Consider the following 17366-nt stretch of genomic DNA (forward strand, 5'->3'; position numbering starts at 1 on the left):
TTGAAGCTATAACCCCCTCTTATATCTTCTTCTGTATTGTCTAATACGTAAAATGTACACTTTCTAAACTCTGTACAACTTCTAGAATGTTTGTATAAGGCATTGTTCTAATGGCATGTAAATGTTCTTTTATACTTTTTAAAAAGACCTAGTGGTTATTCCACTAAAAAATGATGAACATACAGAACAAATGCTAATGTAAACCACACATTTAGACTGACAGTTGAAGCATTTAGGGATATCAAATGTTTTCTGAATGTGAGAAAAACAAGTATAGAGTGCTTCATGAATATATCTACAAACTGAGCAAGAATTACATTTGTAAGTCCCCTTTTCTTTCTCAGTATAAGGGCTAGTCAAAAAATAACTGCCGTGTTGTAATAAATTCTTAATATTGGAATTTTTTCTGTAAACAAACTTGGGTTCAGGTCATATCACTTCAAATATCTGTTACCCTTAATAATAATCCAGGTTTTTATAGTTCTCTAATATAATTGCCACTGACCATATCTAAGACCCGAACAGAATAACCTGAATCACATTTTTTTGTCAAAGACCTTAACTAAAGCCTTCATCAGTATAGGTGGAAAATGGTCATCTCCTTTATTTCTTCAAATGTTTTTCTCAAAAATTATCGTATCCCCTATGTTGAAAAAGCCCTACAATAAACGCAATTTCTTCCACAAAACCAGAATCATTGGAGGTCAGTCTAGACTCCCTTATAAACTGCTCTCTTTGTTTATTACACTTAATAAAAGGAGAGGAGGGGTGGTGACTTCCAGAATGAAGGTAATTATTAGAAAAAGTCCTTTTCCTGTGTATTTTACTTTCAAATATCTTGTCATTGAGTTTCCAAGTTAACTTTGTATCTAAAAAGACAAAAGTAGCACCGAATTCCCACTAGGAAAATTCCAAACTGTTGTTTAGCTCTTCTACCAACCTGTTAATATCTTCAGCTGATCCTTTAGTGGTAAAACAACAGGTCATCTAGGAACCTTTTGTATAAAATCATTTTAGAAAGTAAGGAAATATGGGGTAATATCTTAGTCTCCCAGCACTCAGTTACTATATTTGCAAAGGTGAGTGCGACACTAGACCCCATAGAAATTCCCTTAGTTTGCTTGTAGTATTTCTTGTTAAAAAAAGTTGTTTTCAAAAATGATTTCCATTAGAAAACAACATAAATTTTTCTGATGTGAAAAATTAGTATTTTTGCTAAGGTATAATCGAAAAAAATTCCATACCTATGTCCTGAGGAATATTCATAAATAAAGCCACTATATCCACGGTAAACATAAAGTAACTACCCGATCTGTAAGAAAAATAGTCATTAAAATCTCCTATATAACCTAGCAAGTCCCAGGAAGAAGATATAAGAGGGGGTGACTTCAAAAATTACCTTGAACAAAAAAGCTATTTGTCAAATGAAATTAAGAGCTGATTGTCACCCAGGTTTAAATTAAACTATTAACATCGTGTTTTTTTTTTAAAGAACTGGTAGTAATTTGTATTTAACTAGTTAATGGAACGTTTTATTAATTGAATACTTGTTTTTATTGGTTAATGAAATGTGTAAAATAAGGGACAGTAATTTGGATTGCATTTCTGATGAAGCCTGAATCCGCTGGACAAAAGCGGCACTAAAGAAGTTTTAACACTAGTTAAAAATTTGTTCCTTGCTGTTGCTAATTTCTTTTAACTGGTGTATTTGCTTTTTATGATCAGTACATGTTCACATTCTTTAATTTTTTGAATTTTTTGTGGTGTTCAACATCTGTCATTTGAACACCAGAGAGGAGTGTGTTAGGTATAATGGACATCTTTTATTACATCTGTACTGTGTACATCTCTGAGGGGATTATTTGATAAAGACCCCATCGTAAGGACATTGTAGAACATATTGAATACCATACAGCTGCTGGATATTACAGGTGCTAATGTAATCCAGCCTGACCAACCACCATTTTCTGTAACCTCCTGTCTACAACATAAGCAATGAATAAGAGGCCTGACCTGAGGACAAGTAAAGCTAAAGAAACAGCACAGCATCTACATCACATGTACGTCATACCTCTTTTTGACTAAAAGTAGAATAACTGTATAGCTCATCCATTCTTAGTATAAAATCTGTTAACATTCGTTTTTCTACCTCATTAATTACTAATCATCTTTTGCTGCATTCTGTCTTATCTCAACTGGCCATGTGTAACACAGCTCTTCTCTATATATAGAATATTACTGCAACTCTCTCATAGTAAATAGTGAATTGTTTAGTAGTAATTAGACTTTCTCTCTCTTTCCCTTGCTGATCTCTTTATTTTGTTGTGTAGGAGGTATCTAGGTGCCTGACTTGTAATCTAGAGCGATTGGTGCCTCGCTTGTTGCTTAAGGATGGCCGTCTCCCTTTTATGTATTATGTTCATATTTTATTCATAGGTTCATAGGTAGGTACTAGGCTGTTGGCCCTAGGGCCTGTACAAGCATAGCTAAAAAGGTACCCTGGCTTTTGCCACTCAAGAAAATTATTTTCCTGTCCCCCTGTTGGGCAGAACCACATAGGTGATCCCCGGGGTGAATTTCCTATTTCCCATCCAATCATGAAGATTTTTCTTGAAAAGTGCTAATGAGGAGCTTTGTTTGATATTGATAGATAGTTTGTTCCAGAGTATGGGAAGTCTCTGGAACAGGAATCTATTCCTCCTGCATGTTCTGTTTATTGTGGTGACAAGGTTTAGGTCCCGGGAGCGTGTAGCTCAGAGGGATTGGGAGTTTTTTGAGACGGTCTGTGTAGGGCATCTGTTTGCGGCCAGTAATCCTCTTTGTGAGGTATTTCTGCGGCCTTTCCAGTTGTTGTAGATGTCTTTTGAGGTACATACCAAAAGGGGCATTGTAGTCTATAATGGGGTCTAATGAGTGATTAGTAGAGGGGAACAATGACCTCTTTTTTCCTGGATGAGAAACCTTATGTGATGAGGTGTGCCACGTAGAACGATTTCCTGACTACTGTGGTGATGTGGTTATCAAAGGAGAGACTACTGTCCACCTGTGTCCCAAGGTCTCTTATTACACTTTCGGTGTTAAGTAGACTACCACCTATGTGGTAGCTCATGGGTATAAAATTTTTTACCAAAGGGGATGACAATGCACTTTTTGGCATTGAGCTTGAGGCCATGGCTTTGAAACCAGGCATCTCTCAGTGATACCCTTTTGTAGGATGTCTACACCATTAGGAATTTCATTTAAGGCTCCTAGTTTGCAGTCATCTGCGACCTTCGTTAGCCAAAGATCTTTTGTGCTAGCCTGTACTTAGGAAAAGTAGATACCAAACAGGAGAGTACCCAGGACTGAACCCTGTGGTACTCCACTTGTCACTGGTCTGAAGTCGGATTTGGAGTCTGCTACTTTCACAGTGTGGGTTCTTTCAGTGATCCAGTTGGCAACCCATCTTGTGACATAGGGATTTATACCTAGTTTAGTGAGTTTATCTATAATTCCAGAGTGGGGGATGGTGTCAAAAGCCTTGGCGAGCTCTAGATAGGCTGTGCGAACCACCTTGCCCTCGTCTACGGCTTTGGTGACTGCTTCAGAGAAGTCAATCAGGTTTAGGAGACATGATCTGTCTTTTATAAACCCGAACTGGGTGGGGTCCAGAGTTTCGAGATTACCAATGTCTTTGTTTATAAGTTCCATGATGATATGTTCCATGACCTTGCAGACCAGGCTCATTAGGCTAATGCGGCGGTAGTTCTCTGGGTCCGTGGTGGATCCCCCTTTGTGGAGTGGGATAACCGTCGGTGTGTGCCATTCAGTGGGCACAAAGCCTGAGGTGAGGCTATGATTGAATATGGTGCTTAGGTGGGGTGCCATTTCATTCTGTAGTTCATGTAGAACACAGCCTGGAATGTTGTCAGGTCCCATGGATGCTGTGTTCTTGTCTTTGGAGAGTGTGGTTTTTACCTCCTGTGCATCCATGATTACAGGAACTTTGCATTCTTCCAGTATCGAGATGGTCCCTTTTTGGGGTGGGGGGTAAAATTAGCACTGAACCTATCCGCCAGGATTTTGGCAATATCAGTTGGTTCTGTATATTTAGTGCCATTGTGCTGTAACTCAGAGCAGATCTGAGCGTTTCCATTGAGATTCTTGACATAGCTATAGAATGCTTTGTGGTTGTCTGTAGAATCAGTGGTAATTTTGTTTTCGTAACTAGCTTTGGAGTATTTTATGAGGGATCTCAGCTTCTTACTGAGGCTGACCAGAGAGTTCTTCCAGTTATGAGATTTTACTCTTTTTGCACCAGTTTATTTCTTCTGTTGTAGTGTTTGTTTATGGCAGGGGACCACCAGATTGTCTTCCTTTTTTTGGAGGATCATATCTTGGTTCTGTTAGAGATAGCACGATCCATGCACTCGTGTAAGTGCATTTGTGTAGGCTTCAGCAGTCTTACTTCTTGTCCATCTGCAGGGGTGTCGTGAAGTTTGCCAGTTCTGTCTTAAGAAGCGTGAAGTTGGCTTTGGAGAAATTTTTTACGGTGGTTTCCCTAATGGGGGTGGGGATGGGATGTGGATGTCTAGGCTGATTAGCTTGTGGTCAGATCTGACTGAGGAATTGACCTCTGGTGTGGAACACCGGTCGCCCATGTTGGTAATGACCAGGTCTAGGATATTGCTGAACCTGGTGGAGGTGTGGATAAGTTGATCCAAGGCGTTGAAATTTAATTTCAGAAAACGTTGAGCAAAAGAGTTGGTACATGAGTAGTTTTCACAGTTAATGGTGGGGTAGTTGAAATCCACCATTATTAGGGTGTTGGGTTGTACCCTAATATTTTCCAGTGTATCAAGAAATGAGGAGTGGGAATCTTGGGGCATGGTGGGGGATCTGTAGCATTCTACAATTTGCATTGCGGTCTTGCCCAGAGTTAGTTGCACTTGGAAAATCTCGGATGCATTATGCTGAGCAATTAGCCAGGAGGTGTGGATATCCTTAAAGAATATGGACACGCCTCCACATTTAATGTTTCGGTCCAGATTAGGTGGCCGAAAGATGTATGAATTATAGCCTGGTAATGCAGGGGTGCTGTCTGGAGCCTTGAACCAGGTCTCTCTCACTGCACAGATGTCGATGTTCTCCATTTTAAGGAGTGCCTCGAGTGAATTAATTTTGAGGTGTAGACTTCTAGCATTGAGTAGCATTACCCTCAGTTTTGCTTGCTTGTACCTGTTACTGTGGTGAATTTGTCATTTGAACCTTGCCTAAAAAAGGCACTATAGGGGTGGCAAGAGCCTTAGCCAGTATCCGGAATCCCAAGGGTGACAGGTGCAGGCCATCTCTAGCAAAGCATTGTGGTCTGTCGATCATGTCATCCCAGGCAGACAGATGCTGGATCTCCTTAGAATGACACCAGAAGCTTAGCCAATTGTTGAAGTCAGTCATTTTGTCCTTGTACTGTGGTATCATTCTGGGTGATGACAGGATGCTACTTAGGCTAGGGTCATACCTGCTTGGGCTACAAGATTGGAGAGCTCCTCTGTGTCTCTTTTCATGTAGTCCAGGGAAGTACGTCTCAGGTCATTCACACCAACATGGACAATGACAGAGTCATATTTGTACTTGTTGTGGAGTGACCTGAGTGCGTGCGTTATTTGGTGGATCCTGGCACCCGACAGGCAGCTGACAGTAACTTTCTCCTCATTTAGCCTGGTGAGTGGAACATCAGTGTGCTCTGATAGTTACCTATGACTAGAGTGTTGGATACGTTGTTATGCCTTATGGGCTGTGGTTGAGTGGCACACTGAGTTTGTGGGCTGTGTGTCAATCGGGTTGAGTTGGGGGGGGGGGGTTGCATGCATTTCTGCTTTGGAGGTCTCTGTTGCTTGAGCAGATTTTTATTGAGAGCCTCCACGAATGTAGGTGTGTGTTTTTTGTTGCTATGTGTGTGTGTTTTGGTGGTGTAGGTTTTGAGGGACTATGTGATGAGTGTGGTGTGGTGCAAGTGTTTACATTTTCCTCTTGACTGATTAGGGTTGTAGTGTTGGGTGGTAGGAGGAGAGGGTTGTCTGTGTACATGAGGCAATTGCTGCATTGCCCCAAGATGCCCAGATTCATCAGGTAGACAGGAGAAAACACCAGGAGTTGACCCTTAGACATGCCTGGATAGGTGCTTATTTATTAAATACTAAAAACTGTTTTCCTCTAGACAAGTGAGGAAAGTTGAGTGCTGTAGTAATTTGTAGCTTATTTAGTGTTTACAATGAGTTCTGAACAAGTACTGAGCTCAAAGAAACAGATTTGAGTGCTAAAACTGAAACACTGGCTAGTTCTAAGGGAAAATTTGAAGAGCAGACGTTATGGCGCCAGGAATAGTGTAACCCTAGCTAAGCGGCGATGCATAAAGTGTATTTTTTTATTTAATATAACAGTCACAAATGAGCAAACTGATTTAAACAAATTAACCAATAAAAAGCTAAAAACTGAGCCCTGTTCCAGCAGTCTTCGATCAGACAAGTTCTAACTGCACACTCCTGCCACTAAGGTGCAGGGGAACCTTCTCCAAAAAAAGATGGTCTGGATTAGTGCTCAAGTTCTACAAACAAAGCTAGATTCAGCAGGTCTGAATTTAGTCTATGCTACAGCAAACAAGGTGTGCCACTTTCAGAAAGAAACAGTTCAAATAAGCAGGCATAATAAGCCTTTAACCAGAAACTCCCAGCTCAGAAGGGCAGAATCTACCCTCTCCTCCCACAAGAGTGCAGACCACACCTTCTTAATGTAAAATAACTGGCCCGAAGCCCAAGTGCTTAAACCAGAACTAATACACTCTTAGAATTGCAGACACTAAGCCTTCAGTCAGCAACTCCCAACTTAGAAGGATGTAAGCTACCTGTCCTGCCACAACAGTGCAGATCGCAAACCTTCTTAATGTAAAACAACTGTTCTGAAGCCCAAGTGCTTCAACCAAAGGCTTAGAATAACAGTTACAATTTAATCAGGCTACTACCAAGCAGTAATAAATGCAGCAGAATAAATGCAATTGAGTACTTTTAAGAAGAGGCAAAAGCAAACTAAAGTGCAATATTTTTTTAAGTAAAGTGCAAGGAGAGAGGAAGGAGGTGCAAAGGTTAAGAATCTAAGTGGGCTGGCCTTCTCAGATGTTCTGTTTGTATTAAGTAGAGTGAACACCAGACTGGGAGGGGGGTGCCCCAGATCAAATTTGCAGTAGGGGCGGGCAACTGCAAAGTCACCGACTATAACAACTCTACAAGAATAGGGTGGGAGGGAGGAGGGCAAAACAGTTTCAGGACAGATGAGAAACAGAAAACAATGCCAGAGAATATATAAAATAATTCAGTCAGGCAAAATTAAGACAATGCAGAACTCTGAAAGGTTAAAATGCCAAGAAATATACTTATCAATCAGCGATGTATTTCCAGATTGTTTGAGAATCACACCAGCCAGAACCCAGGAGTTTCCAACTGTGTTATTTTTCCTCACCTTATTTGCTGTTTTTTTTCAATGTACCCACTACTTTTCCTATTACCCATTTATCTATATTTAAACTTTCTCTCGTTCATAGGTGCTAAGGTAACCCAAACTGACCACCCACCATTTCCTGTAACCTCCTCACTGCAACATAATATTTAGTGAAGAGCAGAGACCTGACCAAGAGGAAAAGTAAAGCTAAAGAAACAGCACAGCATATACATTAGATGTATGCCATCTTTTTCACTATAACTATTCAATTGATAAAGACTAAATATACTCAGAAGCTAGAATATAGAGACCTCATGTTACATAGAAATACACATGTGGTTGCCACATAGTACTGGGATGTCAACAAAAGCTTAACTGCCTTCCATTAGTTTGTATCTACTACCCACCCCCCACCCCAGTGATGGCCTTATTAAGGTCCTCTAGTAACTCTTTCTGTACCGATCTAGTGAATCCCTGCCATTCTAGCCTAAGTTATAGTCACAATTCACATGTAAAACTACTTTCAACTATAACTGTGTCATTATTACACTAACATTTTATGTCTAGCACTGCTCACGCTTTTTATTCCAAAATTACAGCCACTTTTAAGCTCTTTCTTTTCCAAAACCTGATATTCATTTCATTCCAAACTCATTGATAGCTTTATGAGTACTTTGTAGCCTCGTGCAGCCCACTCTTTTCGTGCTTGCATGGCTCTGGCTCATTCTGCTCCCCTACCCTACCTACCACTCTGTCAGTCTTTATAATTTCAACTGACATATATCCACTCCAACAGAATAGACAAATGCAGTAAAAGACAACTCTTGACTCGATCCTTAGCTCTGTAGCCTATAAAATAAATTTCTTTGGCTGTCGTCCCAACTCCATTAGTGAACATCTCCCCACATTTGCCATCAGACAAACCACCCAATCCGTTAAAAACATCATCCTCCAACAGGGTATGTAAACTGACTAATTTCACTAAAGAGTACTTCATCAGCTGGCTCCAGCAGTACAACTGGGATGCTATAAAAAATCTACCTGTAAATAATGCCACTAATAGCTTCAGTAAAATATTGCTTATTGTACTTAATGAGTTAGCTCCACTTAGAAACAAAAGAACTAGTAACCCAGCGCCATGAAGCCAGACATTTCATACGGAACAGAGACTAAGCCTGGAAAGCATGCAACAATCACAAAATATAGTCAAATTGGCAAACCTACATACATCTAAGAAACCAGTGATGGGTCAGAAAAAAACTACTTTCACAAAGTCCAAAGTAAACATCACCAAACCCCAAAACAATTCTGGACTTCTATAGAAAGAAAAAAGAAAAAAAACTACTGTAAACAGGACAGTCTTCCACCACCACCTGCAACACTAACCCAATAGTCATTCAATTTAACTCCCACTTTGCTCAGTCCATCCTAAATCTTCTTGGTACTAAACCCCCTTGGACCCATACTGACAATACTTGTCACTTCTGTTTTCAGCCAGTACCTACATTAAAATCCACTGCCCAAGCAGCAGACAGCCTGCCACCAAATACCTCAGAATTGCAGCTGGTGCACTAGCTTACGCAATCTAAATACTTAATAGATTCATCACAGAAAAATATCTCTCTCTGAAATAAAAATCACACATCATACCACTGCACAAGGGTGGAACTAATACTGACCTCACTAGCTACTGCCTAAAAAACAATCCTTTAGACCTTTCCAGAATATTGGAAAAGTGCATTCGTTCCTAACTCATAAACCCTCACCAACAACAATCTTCTGTCCCCCACACAGCATAGTTTTCAACCCCATCACAGCACAGCTGCTCCTGTACTCAGTTTCACTGAAATTAGAAGTACAAACAGAAACAATGGGAACCTAGTATCCTCCCTGTTCAGATGCGTCAAAAGCTTTTTGTATCCTATCAGTAACTAATCAGTGAACTATCTCATTGCCTGTCAGCTACCTGTCTAACAGAATTCAAGCCATCAAATGGAAGCGAGACCTCTCCCCTTTTCTTCCTGTCACTGTCTGAGTACTTCAAGGCTCCGTATTAGGCTCTGTACTCTTCACCACTTTCACTAACAGCCTACATAAAGTCAGAAAAACTGCCTCTATAATACAGAACGCTGATGATGCCACCCTAATATGCTCAGACTCAAGCCTCCCTCTACTCCAGCAAGATTGCTTCTCCTCGATAGTCATGGCCCACATCTCACCAATTAGTTTTAAATGCCAAAAAAATAAAATCAATGCTATTCATTCCTAAGTCTCAAACAACAAGCAATCTATCCTTCAACATCACCTCATCCAATAACATAATAATTAAAACCGTATCCATCTCAAAACTAAAATTTGATTCATACATCAACTCCATCAAAAAATGCACCAAAAACTAAGCTTTCTATACCAAAATAAATCTCAACTACTCCAGGAAGGCACTTGCCACTTCCTTCCCTCTCCAGTCTCCTTTATGCATCACCCATTCTAAGATTGTAGCTTGCTATGACAAGATAGTCAGATTCGCAGTAACACTCCATTCCATACACACCACTGTATAGCCATAGAAAATTTGCAGTGGCTTGAATTAGCTAATCGGCAAATATACTCACAGCTACTTTACTGCCCATACCATAATACACAAACCCAACAACTGTCCATTCCTACAAAACCTCCTCAGATCATATTCCCCAACACGCTGTCTCCACTCATCTACCAAAAATTACAAACCACCTCAAAATCACACGACAAAGCAGGAGACTCTCTACTCTTCTTATGTCACCAAGACATAGAGCTCCTTGACCATCTCACTAAACCGGGATAGTAATGTACTGAGTTTTAAACAGAGTAAAACAACACTTAACCACCTTCTGTCTTTGTTCATGCTCACATCCAGATTAATCCCCCTTATACTTTCCTCTCCAACTAATCTCCTACCTCTGCAAAGCTCTACTAACACCTCTACACCTCCTGTCTACTTTTCTCCCTTTTTTCTCACTTGCCTCAAATACTGACTAATCTCTCTTTCTCTACTTCTCAGTCTTTCTTATTACCAACTACTGCTGAAGATTTGCACCATTTAGCATAATCTTAATTTGTGTGTTAATGTATCTCATTTGCACAGTTACTGTAAACTATGTGTCAGAAATGTCTCAGTTGCATATTACCATAAACTTTGTAAAATTGTATAAAATCTTGCAAACTTTGTTAAATTGAATGCAATATTACATTCTTTATCATTCTGTAATCAGCATAATTATGTGGAGCTTTTCTCCCCGGGCGTCTGCTAAACATATGTCTGAGTGTCTGGTCAGACTTTCCCAGAAAACAAACGAAAATAAATAATTTTGTTCCACACACTTTCCTACTGTACAAGGGTGTTTGCCTTGTGACTGAGGTTGTCATCCTTCCAGATGGATATTATAAAAAATATCATCCATGCCAGAAGGCTGAATGGACATTTTTTATTGGCTTAGATGATTATTCGACATCTCTGAATTGTGTAATCGATTTTATTCTGTTTGTTTCACTGACATTTTATTCTTTAGAGTATTGTTTTGTAAATTACAGGTTAAGGGGGCACCATCTGATTTGCTGGTGTATGGATCAGTGTTTTTACGTTGTGTTGTTCTAAGGTTGCAGTCATAGTTTGTTTGCAGTAGTTTGCTTCTGTAAGACTTTGGTGGGCATGGCTAATATTTTTTTGAATGACAGCAGCAGTTGTCAACTAATTTCTGTTCATTTGTTACAGACTCTTATCACATTTGTGAACAAACACCTCAACAAATTAAATCTGGAGGTTACAGAGCTGGACACACAGGTAAGTTAAAAAAAATAATTTCCAGAACTCTGGGCACCACCTTTATTAATTTAAAGTTTGTGGAGTGAGCTGTTGAGGCCGTATAATAGGAATATATTAGCCTTGGAGCTTATTAGTGGTAAACAAAAGAAGACCAGCAATGCTTGCTAACCCCCAGGCAGGTGTTCATCATACAGGAAGAGTTTTCTCACTGTTCTAAGCATATGTAGCATTTTTTTGAGTATAAACACTTCAGCCTCTTCCGGCCGAGATAATTGTTCTGCATTCACACTATCCACATGTACATTACAACTTCATCTTCCAGATACTACTGACCACATACATTCAACATATGTAATCTACTCATACTGCTATACTTGCCGTATATGTATTTTACCTGAGTCATTCTTGTCATTGGACAGACAGACATAGCACATCTGAGTTTGCTTGACCTTTAACTTTGTACTGTCAGATTTCAAGCTGCTGTTTATTTCTCAGAACTTGGCAGAGTAGTCTTATGCAGCCAGAAGTGTAAATACCAGTCCAGACAACAGTCTGGTAACAAATTAATGCAGAAGAGATTGGCAGATTGCAGGTATGATGTTAGTGATACAGCATTTTGTGTATGGTCTGGGTGTATGTCTTTTTCATTCATGTTTTAGTTATACAGTATATTTTAGTAGAGATCTTACTTTCTGGAACCGTTTATCAGTAAATTAACACTGATATTTATTATTCAGTCAGCCACCATGCACTAGTTAGTTATTTTATTATGTAATTATTTAGTCTACTTTTTTCATTTTTTCATGTACTTTTTATTGAAATTATATTAACACAGTATTATACACATCTCCGTCATCAAACATATTTAGTCTATTTGTTGACCTAGTAGTGTCAGGCTGGTTTTGGCCAGCTTTCTGCGACAACCAAGAATATATAGCTTTATATACGTGTACATGTATACATATGTGCCCTAGGGGAAATTTAGGACAACAAAACATTCTCCTGCATTTTAATGGGTGTGTTTTTCTGAGGTCAGTGGATGAACGGGGCTGTGCTAGTGATATAAAGTTAAAGCTGAAAGAAATAACAGAAAATAGTTGTGCCTGTAGAACTGGACTATGAATAAATGCCTGACAAATTAGTATAATGTAAAATAGAATAAAATAATTACTACTTAGAATTCAAAAGTTAGCCAAGTCAGTGTTAGATGAAGTTTAGAAAGTACTTGTTTGTCTTTTCTCAATTTCAGAATGTAACTCTGAGGATGAAAACAGTAGTAAAGTATACATTCATTGTGAAAAAAAAACTAAAAGGAAACCATTATGAAAGACATGTTTGTACCCACAGAAACATTTGCTCAGGTCTCACAGTAAATAGTGAAATAGATATACATTAGGGTGCCATAGACAGAAGAGGAGACTTCTGTTGTATAACTATAGATTCATTAGGGACAGCAAAAAAAAATTAAAGCACACTAGCATGATATATTTTCTGTTAAATAAAAATGCTAATATGTGAACATGTCCCTCAAAGGGAGGGGTTGTGTTACACTAGGCCCATCAGTCTCACTGGTATTCTATACAAGATCATGGAGAGAGTTGCAGTGCAGCTTACCCACAATGACACTGGGATCTTCTGTTTAAATGTGGAGTGGTGTGTGTTTTTTAAATTGAGACCTTGCCTTTAGAATCTCTTGTATGTTCATAGCTTTATAGGTACTTAGGCTATTAATCTATGAGGATTTTAAGAAACCTACTCTTGCATTCCAATGGTAGTTTCTTGCCCATCTGTTTTGTGTTGGAATAACCCAGAGGCAGGCAGAACAAGCAAATGTTGGGACATTTACTTGTTTCCCAATCCATGAGGGGACATGGGGTGCTAAACTGGGGTGAATTTGCAGTGTATCTTCCATTCATCCAAATTATATTTGAATAAAGGTACTTTGTTTTATGTGAAGTGGGAGACTGTTTATAAATATCCCTCCAACATGTCCTGTTTGTGTTGCAAAGGAGATTGAGATCCCACAAATGGGTGTTCATGTTGTCCTTTGACTTGCAAATATGAGTTGTGAAGCACTTAGCAAGCTCAGGGTGTAGTTGTTTATTGGCCAGAGGGCACAAGAGTTGGTTTTCAGCTTTTTTCTTTTTGTGATAAATTAGGTACGTTTGTATGGAGCTCCTCACCATGCAGCAGCTGTTAGCAGTGCCCTGTATAGTCGCAAACTCTTAGCTTGTAAAATTTACCTATAAAGCTAGTACTTAGATTTTTAACCTGTAACACAGAAAGGATTTACACACCGCTAAGCTTAGGGCAGATAGCACATTGAACAGCACTAATACCACATCACAGCACTAATACCACATCATAGCACTATCTAACATATAACCTTAACCCCAAACACCACTCAGGTGACCCCTGTAAGACCAAGTTCTTAAACCGTAATAGCCCAACCCTAATACAGGTCCTGATGACATGACTATGCAATTTCCTACTGTCTCTGTGGATAGCTTGGTAGATATGGTTTTCCTAAGGTAATGTAGCAGATGTCTCATGTACTTGGACAACTTTTAATCACTTGCCCAACAATTCCTGGAATTCATTAATTCTAATGCCCTGGGACCAGCTCATTCTTAGCCCCCACTAGAGCTAGCAACATCCTTGACTTGGTCATTACTAACATGGGCGAATGTTGCTCTACACCAGTAGTCAACTCCTCCCTGATTTGATCCGACCACAAACGAATCAGCTTGGAAATAAACCCCCCCCCCCACACACACACAAAGGTAACCACCATGAAAAACGTCTCCAAAGCTAACTTTGGGCTCCTAAAAACAGAGGTGGCTAACTTCACGGCACCCATGCAAATGGAAAACAGTTGCATGACTGCCGAATCATACACCAATGCACTGTACGAACACGTACACAAATGCATGGATCTCACCATACCCAAAAGAACAAAGACTCTCTCCTCCAAAAAAAGGAAGCCAATCTGGTGGTCCCCTGCTATAAACAAACTCTACAAAAAGAGGAGGAAACTGATGCAGACTAGGGTGAAGTCCCAAGACTGGAAAACCTCCCTTACAAGCCTCAACAAAAAAGCTGAGATCTCTCATCAAATCCTCCAAAGCTAGCTATGAAAACAGGATTGCAGCAGATAGGAAAGACAACCAATAAGGCCTTCTATGGTTATGTAAAGAATCTCCACGGCAAAAACCAGATTTGCTCTGAGCTACTGCACAATGGTACCTGCTGTACCGTGCCAACAGATATTGCCAATATACTGTCCAACAGATTCAGTGCCAACTTTACCCCCCCACCCAAGGACCAATCACAATACCAATAGAGAGCCAGGCACCCAGTATTACTGCTGCACAGGTTAAAACAGCACTGTCCAAGGCCAAGAATGCAGCTTCTGTGGGACCTGACAATATCCCTGGCTGTGTTGTACATGAGCTACAGAGTGAACTGGCACCTCACCTGTGTGCCCTGTTCAGCATCACCATAGGCTTTGTCCCTACCAAATGGCGCACTGCTACAATCATCCCTCTCCTCAAAGGAGGAGCGATTACAGACCCTGGGAACTATCTCCCATAACAAGTCTGATATGCAAAGCTATGGAACGCATCATCATGGACCTAATAAACAAGAATATAGGGAATCCCCAATTCTGGATCTCACACAGTTTGGTTTTGTGAAGGGTAGATCATGCCTGTTCAATCTGGTCAACTTCTTTGAGTCAGTCGCCAGAGCTGTGGATGAAGGCAAGGTGGATTCATACAACCTACCTTGATCTGGCGAAGGCCTTTTATACTATTCCCCACTCAGGAATCATAGAAAAACTCACTTAGTTAGGCATCAGTCCCTATATCACTAGGTGGGTTGCAAAATGGCTCACAGGTAGAACCCACAATGTGAAAGTAGCTGACTCCCAAGTCAGACTGCCGGCCAGTCACGAGTGGAGTCCCATAGGGTTCGGTCCTGGTTTCTCTCCTGTTTGGTGTCTACTTCTCTGAAGTCCAGGGCAACACGAAGGGACTCTGGCTGACAATGTTTGCAGACATTTGCAAGTTGGGAGCTATTATTGACTCCCCAAGTGATGTTGACATTCTACAGAGGGGGCCTCACTGAGACCAATGACTGGTGTCAGAACCATGGCTTTAAGCTCAATGCCAAAAAATGTCCATCTCCTTTGGGAAAAACCCGGTTCCCATGAATTACCACATCAATGGTAGTCCACTGAACACAGAAGGTGTTATAAGAGATCTGGGAACACAGGTTGATGGCAACCTCACTTTTGACCACCACATTGCCACTGTGGTCAGAAAGTCCGCCACATCTCATTGCTAAGGGTTTCCATCCAGGAGGGAAGAGGTCATTGTCTCCCTCTACTCTTCCCTCATTAGGCCAGTCATCAAGTACAATGCCCCATTTGGCATGTACCTCACTAGACATCTGCAACAACGGGAGGGGCTGCAAAAGTACCTCACAAAGAGGATCCTAGACCTTAAACACTTGTCCTGTATGGACAGACTCAAAAAAACTCCAACTATTCTCTGTCTCATCTCACCTACTTACAGGCTATCTCTGCTTGACTTACAAAGCCATGTCTGACCCACCTCTGTTAGAAATGCTACATCTAAAGAAATGCCAATCCCTCCACACCACACAGTCCTGAGACCTCTACCTCATTACCATAATCAACAGAACATGCTGGTGGGACAGATTCATAACCCAGAGACTGCCCGTGCTATGGAATAAGTTTCCCATACATGTCAAACAGAGCACCTCATTGGCCCTCTTCCAAGAGAAATCTTGATGAGTGGTTGGGAAATAGAAGATTCACCCCGGGGATCACTCCAGTGGCTGTACTCCACAGAGGCACTGGGAACTAAGGTCGGGTGGCACGATGCCAGGGTAATCCTATGCGCTAGGCTTATAAAGGCTTCAGGGCCATTAGCCTACTACACACCTATAAAGAAACTAGCATACTATAGTATTTAACTGCTCCCAAACTAACATACCCCCCCCCCAACATAACCCAGGGCCACCTTCTTACTAACATACCCACCATATAAATGTTCAAGGTACTCTGAAACAAAACTGGATTGGGTTGCATGGCCAGGATTAGAAAATACCCTGATGGTCATTAGCCTACTATAAACCTGTGAACATAGAAACCTATAATAGGTCAGTTAAGGCTGTACCTAGAAGAGGGATAAGGCTTTGAGTTGGTTTGCATAGTTTTATGATTTAGGCCCTTCATTTTTTTTTTTTTTAAAGATAAAGCATTGCAGTCTTTCTGCTTGTGACACATGTTTGGGTAGATATATACTGAAAGGGGGCATTATACTCTATGATAGGCCTAATGACAGATGAGTACAGCATAATGAGTACAGCTGGATACCATACCTTTAGACATAAGCTGTTTGATTAAAAAGGACTTCCTTACAATAGTAGAGACATGGTGATCAAAAGACAATTGATTGTCTGCACAGGTTTCCAGATCCCTGCCTACCAGATGTACTTTGAGGTGGTGTTGTCGATGTGATAGCTACAAGGCAAGTCATGATTGTAAAGGATACTGTTGTAAACTTCTTGGCATTTAGTTTTACTGTATGGTTTTTGACACCAGCTATTTGTTTTTGACCTCCATTCCTCTGACCTGAAGCCTTTTTAGAGGCTGGTGTTGAAAAGTATCTGCAGGGAGTCTGACAAGCTCTGTTTCTTGCTGGCCAGTAGGCAGCCCAGTATGTTTTCTGGTTCCATATAAGTAGTGTTCTTGGTCTCGGGTCGGGTCTTGCCTAAGCATCATGGCAGATTTAGTGGGTGTGTAGATGTTACTTGGGAATATATGAGAAGAGAGGGAGATAACATTTGAGCTACACTTACTGCCAGCAAATTGAACATAGCCTCTAGGTCTGAATATGCAATATCATTTACTGTTAGCTCTGAGCAGTGCTGGACATTTTATGAGATTTCTAACATAGCTAACAGAAGACTTTGTAGTTATTCTTTACCAGGGTGGCTGTTTTTACCTTATGTCGGTCTTTGGTTAATCTAATCAGCTTCTGGATTTCCCTGTTAAGACTAATGA

General features: G+C 40.4%; 1 protein-coding gene across 1 annotated transcript in view; it reads left to right on the plus strand.

Annotated features, from left to right (window-relative positions):
- The window catches only part of PARVA (parvin alpha), a 742770-nt gene that overhangs the window by 624587 nt on the left and 100817 nt on the right, over positions 1 to 17366 (plus strand). Inside the window, exon 14 of the mRNA XM_044059394.1 lies at positions 11222 to 11290. Coding sequence (XP_043915329.1) covers positions 11222 to 11290 — 69 coding nt within the window. The remainder of the gene's footprint in view (positions 1 to 11221; positions 11291 to 17366) is intronic.

The sequence above is a fragment of the Protopterus annectens genome, chromosome 17.part0 (genome assembly GCF_019279795.1).
Source record: "Protopterus annectens isolate FY-2018-M chromosome 17.part0, PAN1.0, whole genome shotgun sequence".
In the NCBI taxonomy this organism is placed as follows: domain Eukaryota; kingdom Metazoa; phylum Chordata; order Ceratodontiformes; family Protopteridae; genus Protopterus; species Protopterus annectens.